This window comes from Catharus ustulatus, chromosome 3 (genome assembly GCF_009819885.2).
Source record: "Catharus ustulatus isolate bCatUst1 chromosome 3, bCatUst1.pri.v2, whole genome shotgun sequence".
NCBI lineage: Eukaryota > Metazoa > Chordata > Aves > Passeriformes > Turdidae > Catharus > Catharus ustulatus.
In genome coordinates, this window is record NC_046223.1 from 84,970,376 (window position 1) to 84,995,262 (window position 24,887).

The window sequence follows — 24,887 nt, forward strand, 5'->3', positions numbered from 1 at the left end:
GGCTAGCTCTGTTTTCTCCTTCTGAATGGATGGTACACAGTGAAATTGTAGTGGATTGCTCCCATCATCCATTAATGACTAAAGACACCTGGGAAAAATGCCGGACAACAGGTGGGAAAAGTTAAGTTACAGAGTAATTCTGACCTGTTTCTTTCCTATGTTACTCAGTACCCAGGCAATATACCATGTAAGGTGGGCCTAAATTTCTGATTAAAACAAACATCTCCTGCTAAAGGCCATATTTCTAGTCTTTCTATGTAGAATTATATCACTTTGTACAAATTATTTAAATATACATGAATAACATGTAAACAAGTGGGTGCGACTCCTTAATTTGGCGGTTTACACATGCAACTGGGAGCAAACCCAGCTGAGTTCCTGCCCTGGTGAATTATTACTACAAATTATTTAATTAGTACAAATTGTTTAAGTTCAACAAAGCTTTTGAAACCATATCATCAGTGGAATCTAACCTCTCCTTCTCCAGAGATACCATAGTTTGTTGTCAAAATAAGGCTGTGGGAGAACAAGAGGTATGAGTTCAAACGCCCCCAGGTAAAGAGGGAAAATGAGGCCCATGGCAGCCGGATGATGCTCCATGCACATCCTAACCACAGCTCTTGGCTAAAAGGCAGGTGGCCAACTCCTCGGAAAACCTTTGAGTTTTGTTCTGCTTCTCCTGCAGGTACTTCAGAGGGATCGCTTAGTTTCAAGCTGTTAACAAGTCAATCACTTTTATTTTTCTCATTATAACTAACAGAAAAAAAAAGGTAGGTGGCATTTGAACTTCAAATAAAGAATTGATGACCCCACCTTGTAATGGAGTGTTTCTCTCAGCGGCAGTGGTTTGTCTTGCTAGTAATTTATCAGGGTATTATAATGAGTAGACCTGATACAACTGCATGCTTGCTTCTGGAGGATGAATGGATTTACACGGCAAGACAAACCCCCGCGTTGAAAAAGGCACAACAGTAGCGATGGAAAAAGACTGCGGTGGATTCCAGTCGAGGAGGGGGAAACCAAAACCTAGCGAGAGGAGAAAACGAAGGCAAATTTAAACTGCCTGAAATAATTCACCTGTACGGGGACCACTGCAGAGCTTTGCGAGCGGATGCTGCTCGCTGCTCACCGCACACAACTTGCCCGACGCGCCCAGACCCTCGCCTGGTTCGCCTTCCCGACAGCTGATGGAGAATCCCGGGCCCGTGATTAGCCGCTGCCGCCGGGGCGGGGGGCGCGGCGCCGCCGGGGGAGCCAATCGGGAGGCGCGGCCGTCCCGCTCCGCCCGCCCCGTCGGCGAGGCGGGCGCTGGCGGCGGGGGCTGCCGGGGCGCCGGGGGCGGCGGGGCGGCGCGGCGGGCACCGGGCGCGGGCACAGCTGCGGGCACCAGCCACGCCGGTGTCGCCGCCGCTGCCGCCGTCACCGCCGGGCGGATCCCGCGCTTCTGCCGGAGCTTCTTTCGGTCGCTTTACTTTGGCGGCCCGGAGCAGGGACATTATGCCGAAGAGAAAGGTGAGGCGTCCCGGGTGTGCTGCGGGTCCTGCCTCCCCTCCCGGGTGGGGTCGGGGGGCCCGAGCAGCGGCCGGCGGGTGAAGCGCGCATCGGGGGCCGGTGGTGCCCGCTGCCTTCCTGCCGCTCTCCCGCCGCCGCTCCGTGCTGGGGTTCGCGGATGGCTCCCGAGCCCGGGCATTTTGCTGCCTGTTGCAAGCCCCCTGCACCCCGCCCGGCCGCTCCCCGCCGCCTGTTTACTTTCCCGGTGCCGCGCGGGGCGGTGTCGCCCCGCTCCTCGGGGGGTGAAGTCGCTATCACAACTCCAGCCCCCACCTTCCTCCTCCCCTCCGCCGCCGGGGAGAAGCGCTGCAGCAGCTGCGGCTTCGCCCCTGGACCCCGCGGGAGGAGTTTCCTGCTCGCAAACTCCGGCGCCGTGGCGGGGAGGAGGCAGCCCCCACCCGGGGCGGCCGGATCCCGCCGCTTCCCGCCGCGCCGGAGCGATGGCTCCGAAGTAAAAGGGAGGAGAGGAGAGGCAAGCCATGTTTAAAACAAACCACCCTTCTCCTCGCCTCCCGCGGCAGACCCGTATGTACCAACTCTGGCGCCCATCCGGGCAGGGCCCCCGGGGGCGGGGGGCGGCGCCTCCCAAGGGAGCGCCGGGGGAGCCATGAGGGGCTGAGGGGCCCCCGCCGCCCGGCGCCGATCCCTGCTCTCCGGGCACCCGCGGCGGGCAGCATCTCCTCGGGAGGGAGCCGGCCGTGAGACCGCCTTCCCCCAGAGACACAAACTTGGGCGGCCCTTGAGCGGCCGGCTCGGTGGTGTGGGGGTTTTGTGTGCCTCCCGTGGCCGCTGGCAGCGGAGCCGTGGCTGCGCGGCCGCCGGGAGCGCTCCGGCGCTGGCAGGATGGCAGGAGGCGGGCTGAGGCTGCCGGCCCCCTCCCGCCCCTGCAGGGCCCCGGCGGTGGGCGGCCGGGGGAGGGAGGGAGGCCGTGCCGCCGGAGATCCTCCTCGAGAACTTGCTGCCTGCCTTCCGAAGCGCTAACAGAGTGTAACGAGAGACCTGACACTAATACGTGCAATGACAAAAAAATCATAGCTGCAGTCCTTTAATTTTAACTAGGTCAACTAAGGCAAGGCGATTTGTGTTTTTCCTAAATGTCACCTGTGACCTCCTAATACACCGTTTGTGGGCTGGGGTTGCAATCTGTTTTAATAAAGTTACAGGTAGACGATGCCTTCCAGGTAACTCGGTGTTTACTTGGCCTTTGCTTATTCGTTAGGGGAGGTATCAAAATGTCAAATTGTCAAGTATGCTGCTGAATTATTTAATGCGTAGTTGAGGGCCTGATTCCGGTTCTGAAAATGGCTACAACTGTAGGGTTGATTGGAATAACTGTGTTTGAAGTCAGTGAATGATGGGCTTTTTCTCCTCTTGCTTTTCTGTCATTGTACCATCACATGCTTCTCTGCTTTTAGCACTCTTGCTTGCAGCCAGGAGAAACTTGAAAATCATCTTGTATCCATAGGGCCCCCCAACTTTTGAAACCTTGTCAACTTCCTACTCTGTTTACTTTGCCCTTCCCTGTTCTTATACTGCAGATGTTTCAGGCTGTCCTTTCTAATTGCAGGTAGAGTTAAAGATACTCCTGTAGGTTTTTGTGGTATGTTGTGAAGTGTTTATTCAGGGAAACTACCTTTCAGTGGTAAGTTCATAAGAACATGTCTCATTTCTAGAAGATTATTTTTTAAAAGTAATCAAAGCATTATATACGCAATGGGAGTAATGGAGATGAATTTTAACAGCATAGTCAATTTTGTTTTGATTAGCATCATATGGGTAAAGATTTACATTTAAAGATTATATATAAAGTGTGGGTTTTGGGAAGCAGTGGTTCCAGGAAAAGTGTATGATTAGTGGCTTTGCTTTTTAAGAAAAATGTAATTGTAGTATTCTACAATAATCAGTTTTATTCCAGAATAACATCTGCAGAGTGAGAAGTTGGTATGCGGCAGTATCTGAATAATTTCCCCAGCCAGTTTCAACATGGAGACAAGACCATCACATGCAACTAGCCAGTTCTTCTCTTAAAATTGCTAACTTGTAAAAAGGCTTCTAACAGGGAAAATTTTGTAAGGAAGTAAACACCAAAAGTCAAAATGAGGAATTTTCACTATTACAAGGGTAGGTAAATAAATAATATTGTAGAAAGGGCTTAAATCAACCTGCATCTGTTTTTGTGTATCTGTAGTTACCTGAGCTGGCTGGTTCTTTTTTGTTTGCTTTTCTTTTAATCTCTGATGTTTCTCTGTGTAAACTAAAGTCACTTGCTAAGTTCCTGGCCCTATGTTCATTATGAATATTATGAACAGAAAAGTGTGAGCTGCCTCCCCTTCTTTAGAGGGTTGTGGCATAGGATATCGGGATGTCATTACTCATTGCTTGAGGGTCACAGAGAAAAGGTGTTGAGGTGGTGTTAAATACTGTGCTAAAGCAAAAAGGGGTTGAATTCTGGACTGCTCCTGTCAGATTTCTGTACCCTTCATCTATTGTAATAACATGTTGTGGTATGAACATAGCCTTTCTCAAGAAGAGTACCATGCCACTGTGGGATAAACCAGAATGCTTGTTGTGGTATTCATAGAAAGAATGCCTTGAAATGTGTTGAGGTGTTTTGCTTTTCTCTTGTCTTTGGGTTATATTGACAAACTCCTTGACCTTGAAACAGCCCCAATAGAAATATCTCAGTGTTATCCATAAAAGGATGGAGAACCATTCTGTACCTGATGACAAGGAGAATCCTCGTGTGGTCACATACAAGTGCATAAGCATACATCAGTATGAATTACACTTGCCTGTGAATGTGCATCATGTCTGAGGGACATTAATAGGTCAAGTGGTGACTTGTCCAGTATTAGATGGGAAGCCTGTCATTTAGTTGGGATTGCACTCCCAAATGACCCAACTTGTTCTTTAATCTGAATATATGAATCTATGCGATACCACCTGCATCTCACTTGTTGTTTTGAAAACAATTGGAGTTGAATCAGATATGGGGACTAAGTGCAACTTAAGCCATCTCTTTTTTTTTATCCTTTATATACATTGCTATATTTGAATATTGTTACTGTTTCAGAGCAAATAAAAAAATATTGTGGTCTAATTAGCCATTTCAGTTGATTATTTGCTGGCTCTTTGTAGTCAGGAATGTAGTTTCTGCAGTACAGTTGATGCTGTGAAGGTATGCTGGAGACCATCTGGGACAAGTTCCCATTCCACTATGTGAATTCACTTTCTTTAAAGTCAAAGGTACTTGGTTATGTTTGCTGCTGAAAAACAAACCAGCTGAGTGTTTTGCTTGTAATGCTGCTTCTTTAGCAGAAGTCAGACATTGTTGTCCTGTCAGAGTGCGTTTAGTTTCATGATCACATGATTTTTTGATGAGACCCTTGCTGATTATTTTGCTAACCAGGTATCTAATCAATGTATTTTTTAACCTTTGGGGTTAAATGCATGTTTTTACAGGTACTAACCTAGAGCTGCTAAGTTCTCCTTATGCTTTTTTTTTTCTGGACTTAAAGTGAGTTCTCTTTGTGAAATTTTTCAGTGTGTTTAATTTTTTATTTCTGAAGTGTTAGGAATATTCAAATAGAATATCCACCATATTCATCCACCAATAGGGGAATTGGGGCACAGAAGTAAATTGCTTAGTTGTTGGAATGGTCTCTTTATCTTGAATTCTCAGGTAAAAATGTCTACCCTGATGTTTTACTCCCACTAATAAGCACCTCCTGCACTTTTGAGTGGCACATTTGTTGTTGCTTTGCCAAATTTGTCTTCTTGCTTTGCGCCATGTACATAGAACTGAGAAAATCTACAATAGTAAACAGTTCTCTAAAATTTTGTTGGAGCAACTTGTATGTGATCAGACAATTAACTAATTAAGCTGAGGTCCTGCAGGTGACAGCTCTTTTTTACTGTATCTCTGAGTAATCTTGCTGTTGCTCTTTGGTCTGTGCAATAAAGTGTAGGTTTGTGCAAAGTGTATTAGCAGGTGAGTTTGTGTTCATGGTGCAGCAGTTTGAAGTATACTCAAGTTCTGTTCAGCTCCATTTCACATCACTTTCTGTGTCTTGATACTTTAGCTATGGTTCAGTCTGCATCAATGTGATACACTGTATGTAACATAGTGGGGTTTTTTCAAAGGTTCTCTTAATTTTGAAGCTATTTGTCAGGAAAGAAGCTCCAGTGATGTTGTGGGCATCTGCATCTTTCCAATAAATTGTTTCAGCAGTGGGGTTGGAAGCTCTTTTTCTGTAGCAAAGCCACTCGTTAGTTTATCCTAGAATACAAGGGACTCTCTGTTAGCAGTGAGACATAGAAATGGGTGAGGTTCTGTATTTCATTTCGCAGTCTGTAGGTGATTATAGAATAGAAAGGAAACAGGAGTCAGTACCAGATGCAGATGTCTTGGCTGCTGCCCTTTCCCCACTCCTGCTCTGTCCATTTCTCCAGATTTTTACTTGGACTCACACTGCCTTCATGCTGACTGCTTTCTTCTTTCTCCCAGTCCATGAGAATTAAAAGCAAAAGTGAGAGCTCTGAAAAAGGTAGTTTCTCTTTCCACATTTTCTGGTAGTTTACTCCTAGACCATTCAGTAACTACTGGAAAACAGGCAGAGCAGCAGCAGATGCCCTTCTTTGCATCTGTCACTGACATACTCCAGACAATGACAAATTTCTGAGTCTCAGCATAGTCCTCAGGTGGACTTCCACCTTCAGCATGCCTTGCAGGGACAGGTAAAATGATTGCTAGGTAGAGATACACTTTAAATTCAAGCAAGACAAACAGAGCAGATGTGCCAAAGCATCTTAAAAGATTCCAGGAGCCTTCTAGTAGAAAGGAGAAGGATGTTTTGCTACTAACAATTTTAGAAATTATACTGGATTTGTAAGTATTGCAGAATTTTAAACCTTGAGGTGTTTAAAAGCAGTTGAAAACTGCCTAGTTGACCTACTTCAAGAAGGCCAGCAAAGCCAGTTGACCAGACTGATTCAAAGGATCTACGTCTTTCATAGAAAAATTAAGCAGAAAAGGTCAAAAACTTTTATCTGCGCATGAAATGCTTGGATATAAAGCAATGTAGCAGTGTTGAGTGGCAATGAAGAAAAAGCGTACTTGAGGAATGCTGCTATGCCACGTTGCAGTAAATGAAGTTTACAGGGCTATTAAATACATGCAGCAAATATTTGTTGATGTTTTATATTAGAGACTCTTTAACTTAGAGCTAATTATATAATTTTAACTATTATGATTATTGTCGTTGTCATTGAGTTATGGTGATTAAAAGGTCGTTGACCAAGGGTTTAATGGTCTAAAACATTTCTGATAATTTCATACCACTCTGTAAAGATCTGACTCATTTATTAGCAATTGATGGCAATGTATATAAATTTTCTTCTTAGGCTACACTAAAATATAATTGGACTTTAAGAATGGGCAACCTAAAAATCCCAATTCAGTTTTTACTGAATTGTCAATTTAAATTATTCCTCATGCTTCTTGGGCACATTAAAGCATAGTGCTACAATATTTGTAAGTCATCAACTCTGACTTCAGAATTGATTTAGGTGCGTGTAATCTTTCTACATATAGTAATTCAACACTCAGGTGTGGGCAATGTTCTTTTTTGTGTTAGAGTATCAGTATTGTTGAGTTTAAAAGATAAAAAAGCCCTGTGTGTAAATGGAATGTGTTATATATGTAAGTAGAATATACCTATGTATTATTTAGTTCAAGGTTACTTTTCTTCTCTGCTGCTTGGAAAACTTCACTTCATCTGCTGTTTTATACCCAAACAGTAGCTGTGTGTAGGAATGGTGTATTCCAAGGTGTACCATTCCTTTAGAGAAGCTGTATGAAGTTGAATTTTACTTGACAGGATTGTAACATTGTCTTTTGCTTAGAGTGTAAGTAAACCAGGTCCAGAGATTTTTCTTGGAAGTTAGCACTTTGTGTGATCATCATGGCCACCATGTACTTCCTATTCTTTGTCTGCACTAAACTAGCACTGTGATTTATCCCATGGTCCAGTGGCCAAAAAGGTGCTTCAGTATGCTGGAATTACCTTTCAGGCCATGACTCTTAGAACTTGTCTGCTGAGCAGGTTTGAGCATTATTTGGATTTTTTTTAAATCCTAGGTCATTTTACTGATGGAAGTTAGAGATGCTGCACAGTGGCATGATGAATGCGTGGTAACCTATTAGAAAGGAGCAGGCTGGGAATGGGCAGCTGGCTGCATGCAAGAAAGAAGTAAGGTCTTACACCAGTTTTATTGTCAGCAAAATTGGCAGTGTGAACAGCAGTTCAGCAGATACTTCAAGCTTGCATATACAGGCTGAAACAAGAAATTCCAGATGCCCATTCCTGTCCTTATTCTGATTGACCTGTGGGATATCATATTTGTTTGAGGTGGTTCTTGGGCAGACCTGACTGCTGATCTAGTTTGATACATACCTTGACACAAAGAGTTAAGCTGGAATTGGCAGGAATGATTAGGTGGATAAGAGCAGAATGCTTCTTAGGAGCAGCCAGGCATTCATCTTTGATTTGATTGTCCCTAACTCAGAGTTTCTAGAGGAGCATTTTTTAATTCATTAGAATAATCAGAACAACTCAGTGCTCAAATTGTGTTCTTGCAGCACTGGAGGGAGGAGGTATCAGGCTTGGTTTTTATTTTAGAGGTTTTTACCTCCCTTGGTGTCTTTGGAAGTTACCAGTTTTTGGAGATACAGCTGCTGTCTTCCCATAGTAAAGAGTGGGTGTTCTTGGTAACGGTGATAACTGCAAATAAAAAATGCTGTCTTCCCTAAGAACGTTGGAATCTGTTCTGCAGAAAAGAATTGTGTGTGTTCCCATCACTGCAAACTTTGTGGGACTGTTGGTATGTTTACTCATCTCACATAGCTTTCTCCATTGACCTAATGTTACCTGAGTTAGTAGTAGCTTCCATTATTGAAAATGAAGATCTAAGGACATTTTTACCTCTGCAGTGTTTTTCTCCTCTCAAGCAGAGTTGAGATGTGTCAATGGTCTATTTGTAGAAGGAAATCATCCTTTACCTCTGCTGCATCATTTCTTCCCTATCCCACCTGTATCCACTTGGAGACATTTTAATTTATTCTTCTCTTGAAGCTGCATTTTGGTTGCCTGTGAAGCTCTTCGTTCTAACTGTTGTAGTAGAGCAATAGTTTTAACCACAGCTGTAATTATTACTGTGATGTGAGAGATGGGTGTATCTAAGGCTTTGTACCAGTTGTGGTTTTGGTACCTGCTATCAGAATCTCAGAGGTTTGATGTTCTGTAGTACCAGTTAGTTGAAACAACAACAAAAAAGGTCCTTTTTCTAGATTATTATGGGTTTTTTTCACTGTAATGTCCTCAGGCAGAAGAGGAATTAAACACCTCTTTTTTGTCCTTCACAGTATTTTTATTTGTCAGAGGTGGATATTTTAGGGAATCACTTGTTATTGAAGTAGTTATCTAAATGTAATTTCTATTTTTAGATAATTTTTTCAGAAGTACTATGTGCTAGTTTTGCTTTGCAAATCTGATCAGTTCTATTTAAATATAGATTTTGGAACATAATCCTGAAGATTTAAAAAATTGCCTCTATATGTGGACTTGGATGAGTTCAGCAGCTTCATCTTACTTGCTGAACTGTCATCAGCTTTGAAAGTTAGAGAAGTAATATTAGGGACTGGCTTTCATCCATTATATTTTTTGAATCTGCCTTTTTATTTTATGGTGGCAGTAAAATGGTTAAGCAAACACAGAGACAAGAATTTACTCACTACCTAGCTGAATTTTCACATCTGCTGTTCAGGGGAAACTGAACAATTTTAAATGCTCGGTGCTCTCTACTCCCATGACTGATCTGTATTTTTCAAAATGCAGCTGATTACTTCACTGTCTGAAAAGGGAACTGTCTGTCTAATTTTAAATTACATTTTTTTTTTTTTTTAAGTCTGAGCGTCTAAAAATTGCTCTTACTTTTTCACTTTGCCATAGGTAGATATTGGGCTGAAAACCTGACTTCAGGAAAGATAAACTTGGAAGGAAAAATAAAAGCAAAACCAGTTGTGAGATTTTTTTTAAATGTCCGATCAAATACAAATGGATTTTCAATTATATTTGTCAATCTTTAACCCTCTCTTCAGTGGGAATAGCAAAATCTCAATCTACAATTGAAGGCATTTCCTCTTCTGGAAAAGCTCTTACTCTGTCTGGTGATTTTCTGTCTTGTCTGGAAGAGCATAAAGCTTACGTAAGTCACCTGTCTTAAGAATTAATGAATATAGTAAAATGCATTTTCTGCATCTCCTGATTTTATTTATGGCTAGACATTTTGTATTCTTATTTTCTTGTATATTCTTAAAAATGCATCACATGTCAACAAGTCATTCTACTTGGCTTGAATCTTTAAGCAAGAGTGGAAACCTTGATCAGGAAGTGTTTTCCCTAATTTTTCTCAATTAATATGTAATTAGCATAGTAATACAAGAGACATTAATGCTTGTCTTTAAACCTTTAAGTACCATTCATCTTTTCAGAGCTTTATGATCTTGACATTCTCCCCCAAAGAATTAGAAAATTAAGTAATCTGCTCTTAGTAGATGCAAGATGGAGGGATTTAAATTCTAAAAATGACAATTTAAAATATTGTAATAATTATGTAATATTTTAATATTTTTGTTAATACTTAAAGAATAAATACTTAAACAGCATGGGGTTTTGTGTAGTTGGTTTTATTTGTTTTGGGGGATTTTTTTGTGAAGGTCTTATTTACATGTATATGCAAAACAAACCCGACCTCATTTCCTGGAAGAGAACAAGACAGATATAATTTTGGATAAGTATTTTAAAAATCTAACCTGCCACTAAACAGTGTTATGCCATACTTCTATTGTGGTTCTGGCAGATTTTTTTTTTTTTAGTATCAGCATGCATAGTTTTTTCTTCATCTGGGATTGGACTCTTGGTAGAAAAAAAGAAATGAAACTGTGTAGTAGGAAGAATACCAGATTTCTTAAAGCATTTATTAGGGGGAAATTCACATTGGCTTGGCAGTGAGCACTGTTCTATCCACTGAAAACAGATCAAATAACCAGTTGTAAATAAAGGTTAATTATAAGATGCTGTAGGAGCTAAATAGGGAAACAATAGTTGGAAGGGTATTGCAGGAATTGGTTGGTGTTAAATTAGTCAACATGTAGTCTTCATTAATCTAAACCAAGAAATAAATAGCATTTTAATTAGATTTATGAACTAGCTCAAAATTCAGAACTGCTCTGAGGATAAATAATTAGAAGATATAGTATGTATGGGGAAACGATTCATGGCACTACATTTAGTCTAAGGCATAGTTCTACTCAAAAAGAAATGAGGGGTAGAAAAATTTTAGGGGAAGAGTGCAATAAGCCCTGAAAAAGACTTTGGACTTGATACATCTGCTCCTCTTGCAACGTGCTTTTTTTTTGCAAGCTTTTACCTTCTTTTGGTTGGTGAAAGAAATTGTAGGAGGAATGACCAAAAGCATTACATCATGGAAATTGCAGCTGCAAGAGTGAGCCAGGAAATCTACAGGCAAATCCCCTTGCAGGCAATGTATGAAGATGTGGCTGAACCAAACAGCTTGCAAAGAGGGGAGGAAATGCTATTCAGAATGCTCATGTGCTAGGACAGTTAAGGCTTTCTGTGTTTCTCATTTCTAATTTCTTAATGTGGTAGTTAGAATGAAATTTGCATCTGCTTTTTTTTGTTTGTTTTCATGTGGGTATGAAGGGACTAATTTCTCTCCCATCAGAGCCAAGGTGTTGAGTTTCAGCTTGTAATAAAATCCTTCAGAGAATGAACCATCTATTTAATTTTATACAGACCTTCTACTGACTGTTACTTCTCATATACTTGTATTCTCATTTTTCAGGCTTTTTAATGTACTTCTTTATAGCAAATCCGTTCATAATAGTGCAAACAAAATGTTTATCCAGAAGTGGGACATGGCAAGTTCAGTTGTGTATCTTTGGATCTCTCAAAAGACATCAGTTAATTTACTGCTTTGGGTTACTCTATTCTCATTATATACTGCTTATATTTCAGGGTTTTGGTTTAAAAAAATGAAGCTTTATGTTTCTTTTGTGGTGCATCTAGCCTTGCCTGGTATATAAAAACAGGAAATTGACCTGTATTTTCTATTAAATGTTTACTTAAAACAGCTGTCTAGTTTTCTGTTTTCAACCTTACAGTTCTGTAATGATGTTGGCATTGCAGATACTGCAGTATTGCTTTGGTGTGTGGAAATACTGGTTCTTATGTATACTTCACATCTGATGAAAGAGCTGTGTATACAAATAAGCTCAATGTTAATATTCCTTCAGAGGTTTTTTAACATTCTCTACCATCTATTAATATTCCTTTGTTTTTTCCAATTCACTCACTGTAATTTTCTAGGTTGCTCTTAAAAATAGCTGGGGTAAAAGCTAGTGGGGAAAAAAAGAAAGCCAGTTGCTGATAGACAGTCTTATGGTTTGGAAGTTATTCAGCTCTGACAGATCTTGCAAAGCTTAACTACAGCTTAAGTTGCAATCTTATTGCCAATATTTAGTGCTAATTGAGATCTGACACAATGTGTGGTCATCTCAACCTAAAACTTGCTAGTAGTTCAAATGTCAAAAGCATATTTAGAGATAGCTAGTCATCTTTTGTTGTGTGTACCTCTGTGAGGGAGAAAAAAAAGTCACGGTTGTCTGTGTCCTTATTTGTTTCTGGTTTTTAAATGTTTTGTCTCTTGTGGGCATCCATACAGTATCATGCCCAGCAGGCCTATAGGGAATACTTTATAAATATAATACAGGCATATGATGGAAGTACAGCTGAAGAATTACTGAGGCTGGAGTGCTGCCCTTGTCAAGTGATTCAGTGCTTGTATTGGTCTTTGATTTTGCAGCACAAAACTTGCAGTGTGGGTATCCCTGCTCCTGACTGGCTAACGATGTACAGCACAGTATTCAGGGTGCATTTTAATGTGGCTGGGGTGTCATGTGAAATATGGTGAGCCATCGCATTAGGTCATGAGGAAGTATGTGCCAAGGGGAGGAGTTACTTAGTCCATTTTGTTGCTTTGAAACCAGAGGTTCTTCAGTAGTTTGTCACTAGGACAAAAAATGGGGGGAGGGTTCCTGTTAAAGAGTTAAGGGTAAAGGCTTTAAGGTTTTGGTGGTATCTACATGTAAGTCCTGTGACTCCAGATAGTGGAGACAGTCCCTGCTTGTGGCATGCCAAGTTCTTTGGGAGCTATGCTTGGCACAAATCCATTTGTGTGTAAATCTCCCTTTTCCCCAGGGAAAGAAGAAAGTATTGCAAAAACTGGTATGAAGAACCGCATCAGCTGGGACTCATCAGAACTCATAGAGGGAAAAATAAGTTTCTGTTCCTCTTTTAAGAAATATATTGTAGCCATATCTGACATGCATTTTTTTTGTGTGTATGTCTATCATCTGCACTAGATAGACAGAGTAGATGGAGTCCCAGGCTGCCTGCAGCTGCCCTGTGCCACTGCATTCTTGTCTGTTGTACTGACTCAATTGTTTGTGCAGCTGTGCAGTAAAATGATTCTGCTGGAAGCAGGGAAGACTATATATTTATAATTTGTCTATATATTGTAGTATTTATGCATTTGTTGAAGCAGCAGGCTATTTTTCAGCTGGATCAATTGCCTGCTCATGACATGGCCTCCCATGCAGCTCTGCCAGCACATTGGGGAGCCAAGGCTGGGAGGGTGAGCCCAGCCACCAAATGCCTGGACTTGCAGGGATTGCAGAGAGGAGAGAGTGGGTCAGAAATGGAAATGAGGGCATGTCAGAACCCCTTGCTGCTTATTTGCACCTCCAAAGTTATTATTGTTGTCCATGTCCTTCCATAGAGAAAAGTTATGTGGCCTTCAGAATTGCTGTTGGGTTTTCTAATTTGAAAGGGAATTCTGGGCTAATTAATTAATTGAAGTATGTTGTGTAATGTATCACTGTAGTTAGTATACAGAGGTTGTGGTTGTGTTAAGAGTATTTTAATATGATTTTTTCTCCCTGTGGTTAGCCTCATGAACAGTTTTTTTAATCTAGCAGTAGTATTGGCATCTAAAATCAGACTGCCCTATCAGAAATGTGGGAGACTTATCTTTCATAAGTGCTAAATTACCATGTGTTAACTGTGCAATATTGCAGGTGGAGAGTTAGCTCTTGTGCAATTCCTGCAAGGCTGTTGGCATGTGGCAGTGCCATCTTGGGATAATTTAGCCTTCTCACAGAGCTCTGTGTTTCCCAAAAGTGAAGCAGGGTACAACAGCCCGATTGTGGAGTGCTGAACTTCATTTAGCTTATAATGAGTATTTTAGCTTGACTCCCAAAGGAAATGGGTCATACCGTCTTTCTGTGTCTACCCCTGTAAATCTAAAGTCTGTTGACCACTGCTAGGAAAAGATTATAAAAATCTCAGAGAACTTCTGTATAAATAGGTCCTGCCCAGGACAGAAAGGATGCCATTTGAGTTCCCTCTCGGGGACAGGGTGCAGCACAAGTTTGTTAGAATTGAGAAAATTCATATGGGAGAAAGAGATCTTATGAACTCATGGGCAACAGAAAAGCTGTACCCAGAGCATATTCTGTGTTGTGAGTCGAAGAGGAAAGTTGTAAGACACAGGACTTTGTTACTGACAGGGATAATGGAATAGCTTGTTTTTGTTTCTTTCTGACTTCTAATGCTCCCAGCATCACAATATCAAGCTGTAGTAACTCCTTGGTAACCAAACTGAAAGACTTCTAGAAATGCAAACCTGAAACGATCCTGCAGGTGACTGGTGAGGCTGCAATTGCTTAGGGAGCAGTCAGGCTCCATTTTGGATGCCTGCCTGTTGCTATTCTGAGTTGCTCTATGCTGTGCGATGCTGCTTAACTTCCTGCTGTTTTCAAGCTACTTACATGATCAGTCCTCGGCTATTTTTTAAAGCAGCTGCTCTTGTGGCATGCTTCCTTTCTGTCGGGAGAGCGCACAGTAACAAAGCCACGTTTTTATTCCCTGGTGGGGGAATGTCTTTCTGTGAATATGTTAGAGCCCAGTGCCAGGAGAATGCACTGGTCAACTGGTGCAAACTAGCCAGTCATTTTCTCTGCTCCAAACCATAGCTCTCTAACTCAGAGACATTTTGTGTCAAAATCTGTGAGGAAGTTTGAATTAACATTGAAATGAGAAGAAAAGGGAAAAGATAACTAGTCTGCTTCCTTACTGATTGTAAAACAAAACAACAACCAAGTTGCCTTCTCTGCTGCCTGTAAAGTGCCTTTTTGAAATATGCCATTCTTGTAGTTCTCCTCTAACTACTGCTGCTCAGTCTTTATCCAGGAGTTGCTGCTCCTACCTGGGAAACACAAATGTTTGCAAAATGTGAAGTGTAACACATCTTGAGTTGTAAAGAAAAGAGCCCTGCCTTCTTTAATTAAATGAACCTTTTTCTAGTACTTAGGCAAGGTTAGTTTTACAATGTTCAAGTTGATACTTTGTTCTTGAGTAGATACGGGTTTATCCCAAGCTTTTCTGTCAATGCCTCGGTGTTTTACTGATTTATGCTTTTCTGATGGAGGAGGTGAGATGTGATGTAAGGATACTTCTAAGTCTTCTAGCTGAGTGAGGCTGAGAGGAGAAAGGAGTAAAGGAGTTAAAGAAATCATTCATTTCAGTAATGCTGTGTTTTTTGGTTCATCTCACTGCATCTCATAACAGGTTAAGTTCATGTTTGGGGAAAAAATGTGTTACATTTCTTGGGGATTTCAAAAGAAATAGAGCAAACTTCAGATTTCCACTTCCTACTGTTGTGCTACCAACAGCTGATTAGATGGAGCTTCCACCGGAGCCTGTGGATGCTTTAGTTAATTGGCTAGAGGGACTCTGGGGGGTGATATGTGGTATGATGTGTGTGGACCTGGTGCTTAATCCTCAGGTTCTTGCTTGGCTTTGGCAAAGAGACTTGTTTACAATGCTGCTGGTACATCCTAATGCAGATTTGTCAGGCTACTTTTAAGTTGTTGCAAATGAAAAAGTAGTCAGTCTTCTCCATAATCTTTGCTTTGCTGTTGTTTGCATGCTTTTAAGTCTGTAATAAAAACATTGATTTAATATTTTATTTCAGTCTCCAGAGGGTGCTGAAGGCAAGGATGCAGCAAAAGTAACTAAACAAGAGGCAAGTATATATATATTTAATTTGTTTTGGCATGTAATTATTTAATTGGAGATTTGCAGTCATGTATCAGAAGATTATGCATTTATTTGGCACTTCTGGTGAGCTGTTTTCAGTGGGAATAAAGACAGAGTAGAAGTGCATTTGTACCCTATTTGGCTTGACTTCGACTTGGTGTACTGAGGATTTATACAAATTATTAGTACACCAAATAAATTCGAGAAAGTTTTAGGGTTTCATGGACAAAGTCTGGTGGATCTTGTGGTAGTAGTGTAGTTACTGCCTGGAGCTGTTGCTCTGTCTCTTGTGGGTTGGCAGAAGAGGGTTAATGCATACACCTCAGCCAGTCTACTTCAAAACTATTCTTAGCTTAAGTGACTGATGGGAGGGTGTCTTGAATTAAGATACCAGACTCTAAACTGGAGCAGCTGACACATTTGTGTGTTTTCTTTGACTGGATTTGTTTAAAGAACATGGTACACTCTGTTAGAGAAAACAAGAAGACAGCTGGTAATATCTTGATATCTACAATAAAGTTTGCTAGTTTGTTTTTCATAGCCCATAATGTGAATTTTAAAAACAGGTAGAGAATTATAAGAATTTGTTTTCTTAGGTTGCCTTCTTTTGTGGCAGACAAATTCAAACCAAGACCTTGAGAAGAATGGAGGAATATATAGTTGCTGTCTTTGTAAATCTTGGAGCATATTAGATCAAGAAAATAGCAAGTAAGCTATTAGCATGCGCTATAGTTTACTTGCATGGAAAGAGCACTTTTTCATAAGGTTCCCCAAGCAGGTTCTTAAAAAAAACTAACTAGCATTGATGATCTTGTAAGAATTTCTAACATATAGACTTACGAGAAGAGAATGGAGGAGTGAAAGTTAATTTTCATAAAGGAGGAAATTATCATGGAGTACTGGGGTTTTTGGGGCTTTTGCTCCTGAATATATTTGTTAATGGTCTCTAGGAGAAATGGTACTAAAGAAATTACAGATTTTGCTGAAGTTTACAAAAATTGTGAACTCAGAAGTGAGAGAGGCTGAGAAGGCTGTTATGTCACTGATAAATACCAAATGATAAAATATCAAAAGAAATTCAATATGGAGAAATGTAAATTAATACACAGGGGAAGACTCAATGGTGGTCACCAATCAGGGTGTTAATCGGGAGAGATTTTAAAATCACAGTGAATAGTTACTAGAAAATGTCAGTAGTTCTAAACAGAAAGTAACTAGAACACATGAAAAAAATGCTAAAGGACAGAGTAAGCATCAGTGTATCACAAGATTAATTTGTTGTGCTCTCAGATATTGAAGTCTCAGATATGGAATGAAGCGCTCCTGATGGAGGCCATGATAAAATTAAAAGGATACCAAGTACAGTGGGACAAATAGAGGATGTAGAGCAGCTTTAAAAAAAAAGGTAAAGAACTCAAACACAATTTTTCTAGGATTCTTCATCTTTTATATAATGGAGTTGTGACAAAATAATTATTAACACAAATAAAGGCAGTTAGGGAATTACTCTTCATGAAAGCTGTAAACAAGGGAATCTAATGAAAGTAAGAGGCGAGAAGTTAAGAGACAGCAGAAGGGGAAGGTTTTGCTTTTTATTTTCCTCATGGTGAATAATCCCATTATTGAACTCACTGACGTAGGATGTTATGGAAACGGAAAGTGTAAATGAGTACTGTGTTATTAAACAGATTTGTCTAGAAAATAACCTTTGGGGACTGTTTAAGCACGTGATGTGTGTATGATATCCAGGCTGGAAAGCTGGCAACTTCAGATCACCAGAAGCTGGTGCAGTAGGAGAGTGCACAGAGTTGTTCTGTCTGCTCCTTTTCATAGACTGTTTCCATAGGTGTTTGCTAGCAGGCCAGTGTCAAACAGACTCTTGTGTGAGCTGCTAATTTCTGGGTTAGTACAGCAGTTTGGAGGGAACAAAGGTTCCCAAAGCACATGAAAATGTGACCCTTGCTGACTTGGCTCTAGTTCCCTCCTAATAATCAGATAACACAAAAATACATACAAAGTCCACGTGAGAATTAAAATTACTCAGCTGTCAAGCATTTTTGAAGAATTTACCTTTCTTAAGGCAAACAAGTCATGGAACCGGAGGTAGGAGAGAGAATTATAACTTACCTAAATCAACATATTATACTTTAAAAAGTAGATGCATGCAAAACATTTCAGTTCCTAAACGTTAAAGAGATGGAAATAATTGGTTAAGAAAGCAGATTTGTAAAAAATGATACCTTGAATTAGAGGTGCTTTGATTACCTGGCCAACTGAAACATTTGGTTTATCCTGTTGTAAAATAATGCTAGGCTGCTTCTTAAGCAGTTGATATTTACCTTTTTGCTGTTAATGATGCATAAATATTTCATAACTGCAAATACCTTTAGGTATTTTTTGACTTCTATTTTTCTGGATGCAGATTTGAACTATTCACTACTGCTTTCCACTAAGAATTCTTGAATGGCTCCAATGAACACAAATTACAGCATTCTTCAGATATTAACAAGAGCTTTTTCCTGTTGCAGGATGTGCAGAGCCATGTTTTTTCAACTTAAATGCTTAATGTGTAATTAGAAGTATTTTTGATTCTCTTTTTAAGCTGAGTTATGTTGGATGTTTGTTGCAGTTTAGTTCTCCCTTGATTTTGGCCACAGGTGTAATTCTAACTTTATGACACAGACCAGACTTTAGTTCATTTTATTAATCATGTTGTGAATCTGGGCGAGTCTTGAATTGATGCAAAAATATTGTGAACAAACTAACAAGCTAACAAGCATTTTTAACACTTCAGTAATAAATTTATGACAAAGAGCAGGATGAAATAAAATTTAATAGGGAAAGTGTGTTGAAGTGATGAAGAAAGCTGGAGAGAGCAGAATATCTGGCTTGAGTCTTTGCTTTTGAGATTTGTGTTTAAATAGAAGAAATAATTTCTCTCTCTCATCCTGCAGCTGTCTTTGTGCACCTGGACTCTCAGAGTGAGTGTGTGGAGAACGGAGGAAGTGGAAGGGCTTAGTTTCATGTTTTGAAATTTTAGCACACTGATATCCTCTAGAGAAGGATGTTAACTTTATTCAGCTGTTAATCAGTTGGTATTTGTGCCCACTATTACAAGTAACATCTGCTAGTTTCTAAAAACATAATTCTAAGTGTATACGAAAAAAGTTTAGTCCTTTGTACAGGTAGTCAAGCTTACTGGATTTGTGAACCTTTCATAGAGCAGGAAGGGACTCAGAAGCAGTTGTAAAAGGGAGAAGTGTGTCAGGTATTTAACTGTGTGGAGATTTTGATGCCTTAGGATCTTAGCTTTTATATTTTTCATATATTTGTAATCCTGCAATTCTTTAGTGTGTACCTCTGAACTCCATATAGCGTGTTGGCTACTACTTTCTCATTTTGGTCAGACAAAACAATTCCTCTCTAGGCCTGGGAATCAAGGACACCTTACTGTCTCAGGCCCTGAGAAATGTAAACATAAGTGAGTTAGGGGGGAGCAAATTTGGAATAAATTGCTTCATTACCTGAAGCTGTAATTGGAAGATTAACCCCCAATATGCAAATTTACCAAACTGACCTGTCATCCGTTTTGGGTGTAGCCCCTGGGGGAACTTGGTCTGCCCAAAATGTACCTGAAGGCCTTCAATAAATACAACCACTTTTTAATCCCTTAGTTTTGTCTGACCTCTGTTTTTAGATAGTCCAAGAAGGCATCAATTTAGGTGATATAATTCCTGAACAGCTTTTATTTGTAACTTTCACATCACTCTGTCCCTTTAAAATTTAGAGAGTCCAGGGTGAGGAAGATGTGAATTGTGTTTGGCATAGACACATATTTTGGTAGATGCATATTTTATACTGTCCTATGAAATGACGGATACTATGTTGCTTTGGATACTTTTTCCTGTAGGCCCATAAAAATGTCTTTTTTTTTGTTTTGTTTTTATTTTCCCCTGTAGCCCACAAGACGATCAGCAAGACTGTCAGCTGTAAGTATGTATAGTACCTCCTGGTATATTCTTTTCTAAGCACATATGGTTTCTCAGACCAAACAAGTTTTTTTTTTTTTACATTTTGCTTGATTCAATTTTTATTCTTGCCAAGGGGTATTTAAGAACTCTAGCAATGAAGTTATCTTTGTTTTCTTGGTTTCAGGTTTTCAGGTTGTTCTGACAAAAGATATATTTCCCTACTTCAGTGCAAAACTGTCTATTAGGTGCAGTATTGACTTTGTTTCATTTTGCAGGCTGATGTTAGCTGTAGAAATGCAGCTAGTTCTCTGGAAAGGAGAAGGAGCTGTGTTTCAAGGATTTCATTTGGTGCCACTGCTAATACTTGGTTCAATTCCCCTTCTCTGTTAGAATATGGTTGATGGGGTTCTTTTAAATAGTTACCACTAATCTCAGTGTTTTAGTCGTAGTATGACCCCCAAATTACTTTCCTTTCTAGATGAGTGAATTAATGCAAACAGGTGTGTGCAGAGATGAGGTGCATTTGTGCAGTAATGCTTTTCAGAGTTTTTCTAGATGCATACTATTGAGCGGGAAGTAAGGGAAGGTGTGGGGTGGGAGGGGAAGCAGGGTGTGGAGGAGGCTGGCTTCTGGTAGCGTGTCTAACATGTTGTGCAACTGAAAATGTTTTATAGAAACCTGCTCCACCAAAACCTGAACCCAAACCAAGGAAAACAACAAAGGTAAATACTCTTTCTTTTCAGTTACCATAGTTTTAGCCAATATTAAGCAAGTATACTCCTTCTTTATGTTGCAAACAGTTCAATTTCACAGCATTTTTTTGAGGCATGGGCTTTCCTGCCCTCTCTGCAGCTCCCTGCCCCCCCCTCCCTGGAAAAAACCCACGAATTAGATCATTCTTTTCTTTTTGTTCCACCCCTTCCTGGCCTCATTACTGGCCCAAAGAAAATGTCTTGCCTGTTTGATATGCAGACCATGTTAGTTTGTAGTGAATTGCTACTTTAAGAAGAATTTTTACCTTTACTACACCTTTCCTGAAAAGTACAGGTTTGGTTGAGTAAACTCTACCTGAGACCTAGCAATTTCTACAAAAGCATTTGAGATTACTCTGTATCATTCTGTTTCCTTGTCTAGAGGTGCAGTACTTCATTTTGTACTGAGAAACTCTTATCTCTTCTTGAAGCCTGGCTGTTGCTGAGAATGCACAATTATAATTAGAGGTGAAATTAAATATATTTAAATTGAATGGTTTGGGTTTTCTGGGCCAGTTACAGTCAAATTAAAATCTTATTAGTGTTTGAAATACCTTTTCAGGATTTTTGCATATAAATCATGTACTTCAGAAACTGTAGATTTATTTGTGCCTAAAGAGAATGTTGAATAAGAGCAATTGGTTTAATGGGGAAAAAGCCTCCATGCTGGACACTGAGTCTAGCACTTCTCAAGTCTAGCACTTCTCACACTTCCATTTTTCAAGTCCTTTTATTATCTCAGTTGGGCAAGTGCCAGGATACAAAGTCCACATGTGAAAGTAAAACTCTGACTTTAAACACTGTGTGATTTATCATATAAAATTGCCAGTAGTCTTGCTGAGTCCATCCTGCTCCTCTGTTTAAAAGAGTATTAATAAAGAAGGGAATGTGGGAGCTTCTGTAGCTTCATGTACTTGTGGGATGAGCTCAGTATCATGGACCCAGTCTAAATTGCTGGAGAGACATTTGAAGCTTATTTCAGGTGACTAAAATCCTTTATGACATTACTGTAAGTAACATTTTAATGCAGTAATCTTTTTATTCCAAATTCTAACTGGTTCAGATTTGTAAGGAGTATATTAATCTTGGTCTCCTCAACAGGAAACAGCAAATGTGTATTCTGAACTTGCTAGTAAGCAGTGAAAGATGGTACAGATTTGAGATAATTTTTATTGTTAAAAATTTGCATGTTATGAATTTGCTAAGTCAACTCCTTAGTTTGTTCTTTCATAGGTGAAGAGTTATAACTATGCTCATACCACCTGTAAGCTTCCAAATTATGAACTGCTGTGTAACACTGAAGCTGAGGGCTAGAAGGAGTAATTCAGGCTGCCCTGGAACTGGGATTACTGGTTCTCTCCCCTCACTGCACCACTCCTGTATGGGCATCTTTGGGAAGGGTGAATGAAGGAAGGCAGACTTAATATCCCTGTTCACAGCTATTATTGCCATTTTGCATGGAGAATTTGGAGCTAATGATTGCATGAAAGATACCCAGTGTTTATCAGAACTGCTTTAGATACTAATGTAAAATAGTAAATACAAGACCATTTAAATTTTTATCCCATTGCACTTTAAATACTTAACCTATGTCTCTGCTAACCTTTAGATCACAAACATGAAGAAGTACATAGAGAAAGAACTTATGAAAAAATAGTAGGTTTCAAGATAGGAATTAAGAGCAAATCACAAAGTGAAACTGTGGCTATTAAAATTTATCAAAAGGAACTATTCTTTGCTTTGTGTTGCTGTAGATGGACTTTTATCAGTTCACTTCCCTAGCATGTTGGCTGTTTTTTTAATTGACACGGAATTACCATTAGAGATGTTATCAAAGTAATAGAGTGACAGCCAACAAAAAAGCTTAGTTTTTAAAATATAATTTAATATTTTATGTTAATTGAAAGTGTAGTGCTGTAGTTACACAAACAGCATGGTGTTTGTGCTAGACTGAATAAGTTTTCAATATCAATGTGATTGGATTTGTTTACACACATATCCTGGATATACCTTTTAGGATAGCTCTACCAAAGTGTCTGGTGTGGTTTTGTATCCCTGGAAAAATTAGCAGAAAAACTGAAGAAGTAGAAATGTTGAGTATCCGTGTAACTTATGTGGGTTTACAGCTTTCAGGTAGCCTTTAGATCGTTTTCTGTTTCAGTCGAGCACATGAAGCTTGCCGAGATTTGCTTCTTCAGGAGATTTGCTGTTTAGTTCATGTGAAAATTGTTTTGATAAAGCTACATTGTTCTAACTACTCATACAACGTCTATGGCCATGTTTTTAATCTTCTGTCAGAAGGAACCTGGAACAAAGGCCAGCAAAGGTGCTAAAGGGAAGAAGGATGAAAAGCAAGAAGCTGCAAAGGAAGGTACTACACCATCTGAAAATGGTGAAAATAAAGCTGAAGAGGTACTTTCCACACATACCTCCTGCTGATTGAATCAGTGTTTTTTAATTATTTAGCCTTTCAGATATTGTTAGCATGTTCATAATGTTTCTTTTTATTGCCCATAATGTTATTGCAGATTCGCATCTCGCTCAACTGTTAGTGTTTCAACATCCAGAGGTGCCCCACCCAGCACACTGTCAGTAAAAGGGCAGATTGAAACAGTGAAAGTTAAGGGTGCGGTAGAGCATTCAGCATGTGTGCAGTGAATAGAAACAGGTGGTAGTGTGGTGCTTTTCAGTGTGAACGATGGAAGCTGACAGGTAAGGCTTGTATTGCTTTTGAAAAGCTGGGACCCATGAGTTGAGAAAAGTGTGTGACTGTACCTGTTCCGGTTGCGTAGATGTCCTGTGGACACAGGTTTGGAGCTGTTGCAAGTAAGAAATCAAAGGACTAAGGATAGCTTGGGTATTTAGGTACCTAATAGCATTTCACTATAGTAATTTAATTTCTTTCTTTCTTCTCCACAGGCTCAGAAAACTGAATCTGTAGGTGACAAGAATGAATGAAATACCATGAAAATTTTGGGTTGATTTTATGTACCTCTTGGACAACTTTTAAAAGATATTTTTATCAAGTATTTTGTAAATGCTAATTTTTTTAGGACTATGATAGTTGACGTATTAAACTGTATATGAACATTTCCCTTCTCATAACAGTGCTTTTAGAAATTCCCATTGTTGCCAAGTAATATAAATATCAACTTAATATTGCAAGGTATGTGTAAAATTGGATCAGCATTCCATACACTTGCTTTAAGAAGTTACGTCTTGTGCATATGGTGATGTTTTTACTGTGTGTATTTGAATTTTTCATGCAGTTTTTCTAGAGCAATAATCAGTGGTGCTTTTGTACTTAGGTTTTATGTGATTTTAATGAAACATGGATAGATGTGGCCACCTGCTGACTATTTTGGGTTCTTTTAAAGGATTAAAATAAAAGGTCTCCTTGCCTGCAAAACTAAAGACTCCTAATGTTTTCTCTGAATCTGAGGAATGCCTTACTCGCATCTTTGACTGTTACAAGGAAGACTAAATGATTTAGTAACAGTTGGTTTGTATGTGGTGTGTTTGCTTTTTTTTTGCTGATGTCTGATTAAAATCCACCCACACAGGAGCAGCAAACTGGGATTTTCAGTGGTGTATAACGTAGGGGACTTACAGATAATTTTTTCCTAGATACATTCATCAGATACACTGTTCATCAGATACACTGATACACTGTCACAGGGTGAGTAGACAGACAGGATATTGTGTCTTCAGTGAGCTATCAGTACAGAACTAATTGCTTGATCGATGGAGATGTACAGTAATTCAGAAGTAGCTTTGTTTCTCCCCACTCTCTTTAATGTGCATTGTACTCTATGGAAACCTTTCTTTCTATCTGTAGCCTCAAATTTAATATAAATAGTAATTGCTGTTCTGCTTCAGCTGAGGACAGTTGTTAATACATTGAAATCGCTGTTAAACAGTGCTGTATATTTGGTACCTGGTGGAATTGGAACAATCAAAGTTGGTTTTGAGGTGATTGTGGCAATGTGGCAGATTAGCAAATGATTTTTTAGTGTCCTTGTTTCAACTGTGCAGCTCATTCTAAGTACCTTTTATGATTTTTCTCCTTCTCTTTTCCCTAGGGGTCCTGGTGTTTCTATTGTTACTTCTGGGATGGGAGGGGTGAAAGAAAAATGTTCCCTATGCTTTAGTAGCATTGATTTGTATTGCTCAAGTGGTAGCCATTATGTCTGAGGATACCTTTTGCTTGTTTAAATCAATAAATAAATGACTGTTGCCTGACCTAGTGTTCTATTTATTCTTTGGAAAGAAGTCTCTAGTTGCCTTTTTTAATTGAAACCAAAAAGAAGCCAAGCATATCTACACATAAAAATTGAAGCTTCATTGCCAAAACTCTCTCTGCTAGCTAGAAT

General features: G+C 39.7%; 1 protein-coding gene across 2 annotated transcripts; it reads left to right on the plus strand.

Moving 5' to 3' along the window:
• The first annotated feature begins 1,301 nt into the window (after window positions 1-1,301).
• HMGN3 (high mobility group nucleosomal binding domain 3) lies at window positions 1,302-24,756 on the plus strand. Of its 2 annotated transcripts, none has more exons than XM_033055467.1 (6): window positions 1,302-1,512; window positions 15,727-15,777; window positions 19,751-19,780; window positions 20,437-20,484; window positions 22,813-22,885; window positions 23,434-24,756. In XM_033055467.1, the coding sequence occupies exons 1-6, from the start codon at window positions 1,498-1,500 to the stop codon at window positions 23,445-23,447; spliced, it is 231 nt and encodes a 76-aa protein (XP_032911358.1). In that variant the 5' UTR covers window positions 1,302-1,497; the 3' UTR covers window positions 23,448-24,756. The 2 variants fall into 2 exon arrangements, with proteins under 2 accessions (XP_032911358.1, XP_032911356.1); XM_033055465.1 differs by having other exon boundaries at window positions 1,324-1,512; window positions 22,813-22,926.
• Window positions 24,757-24,887: the final 131 nt, after the last annotated feature.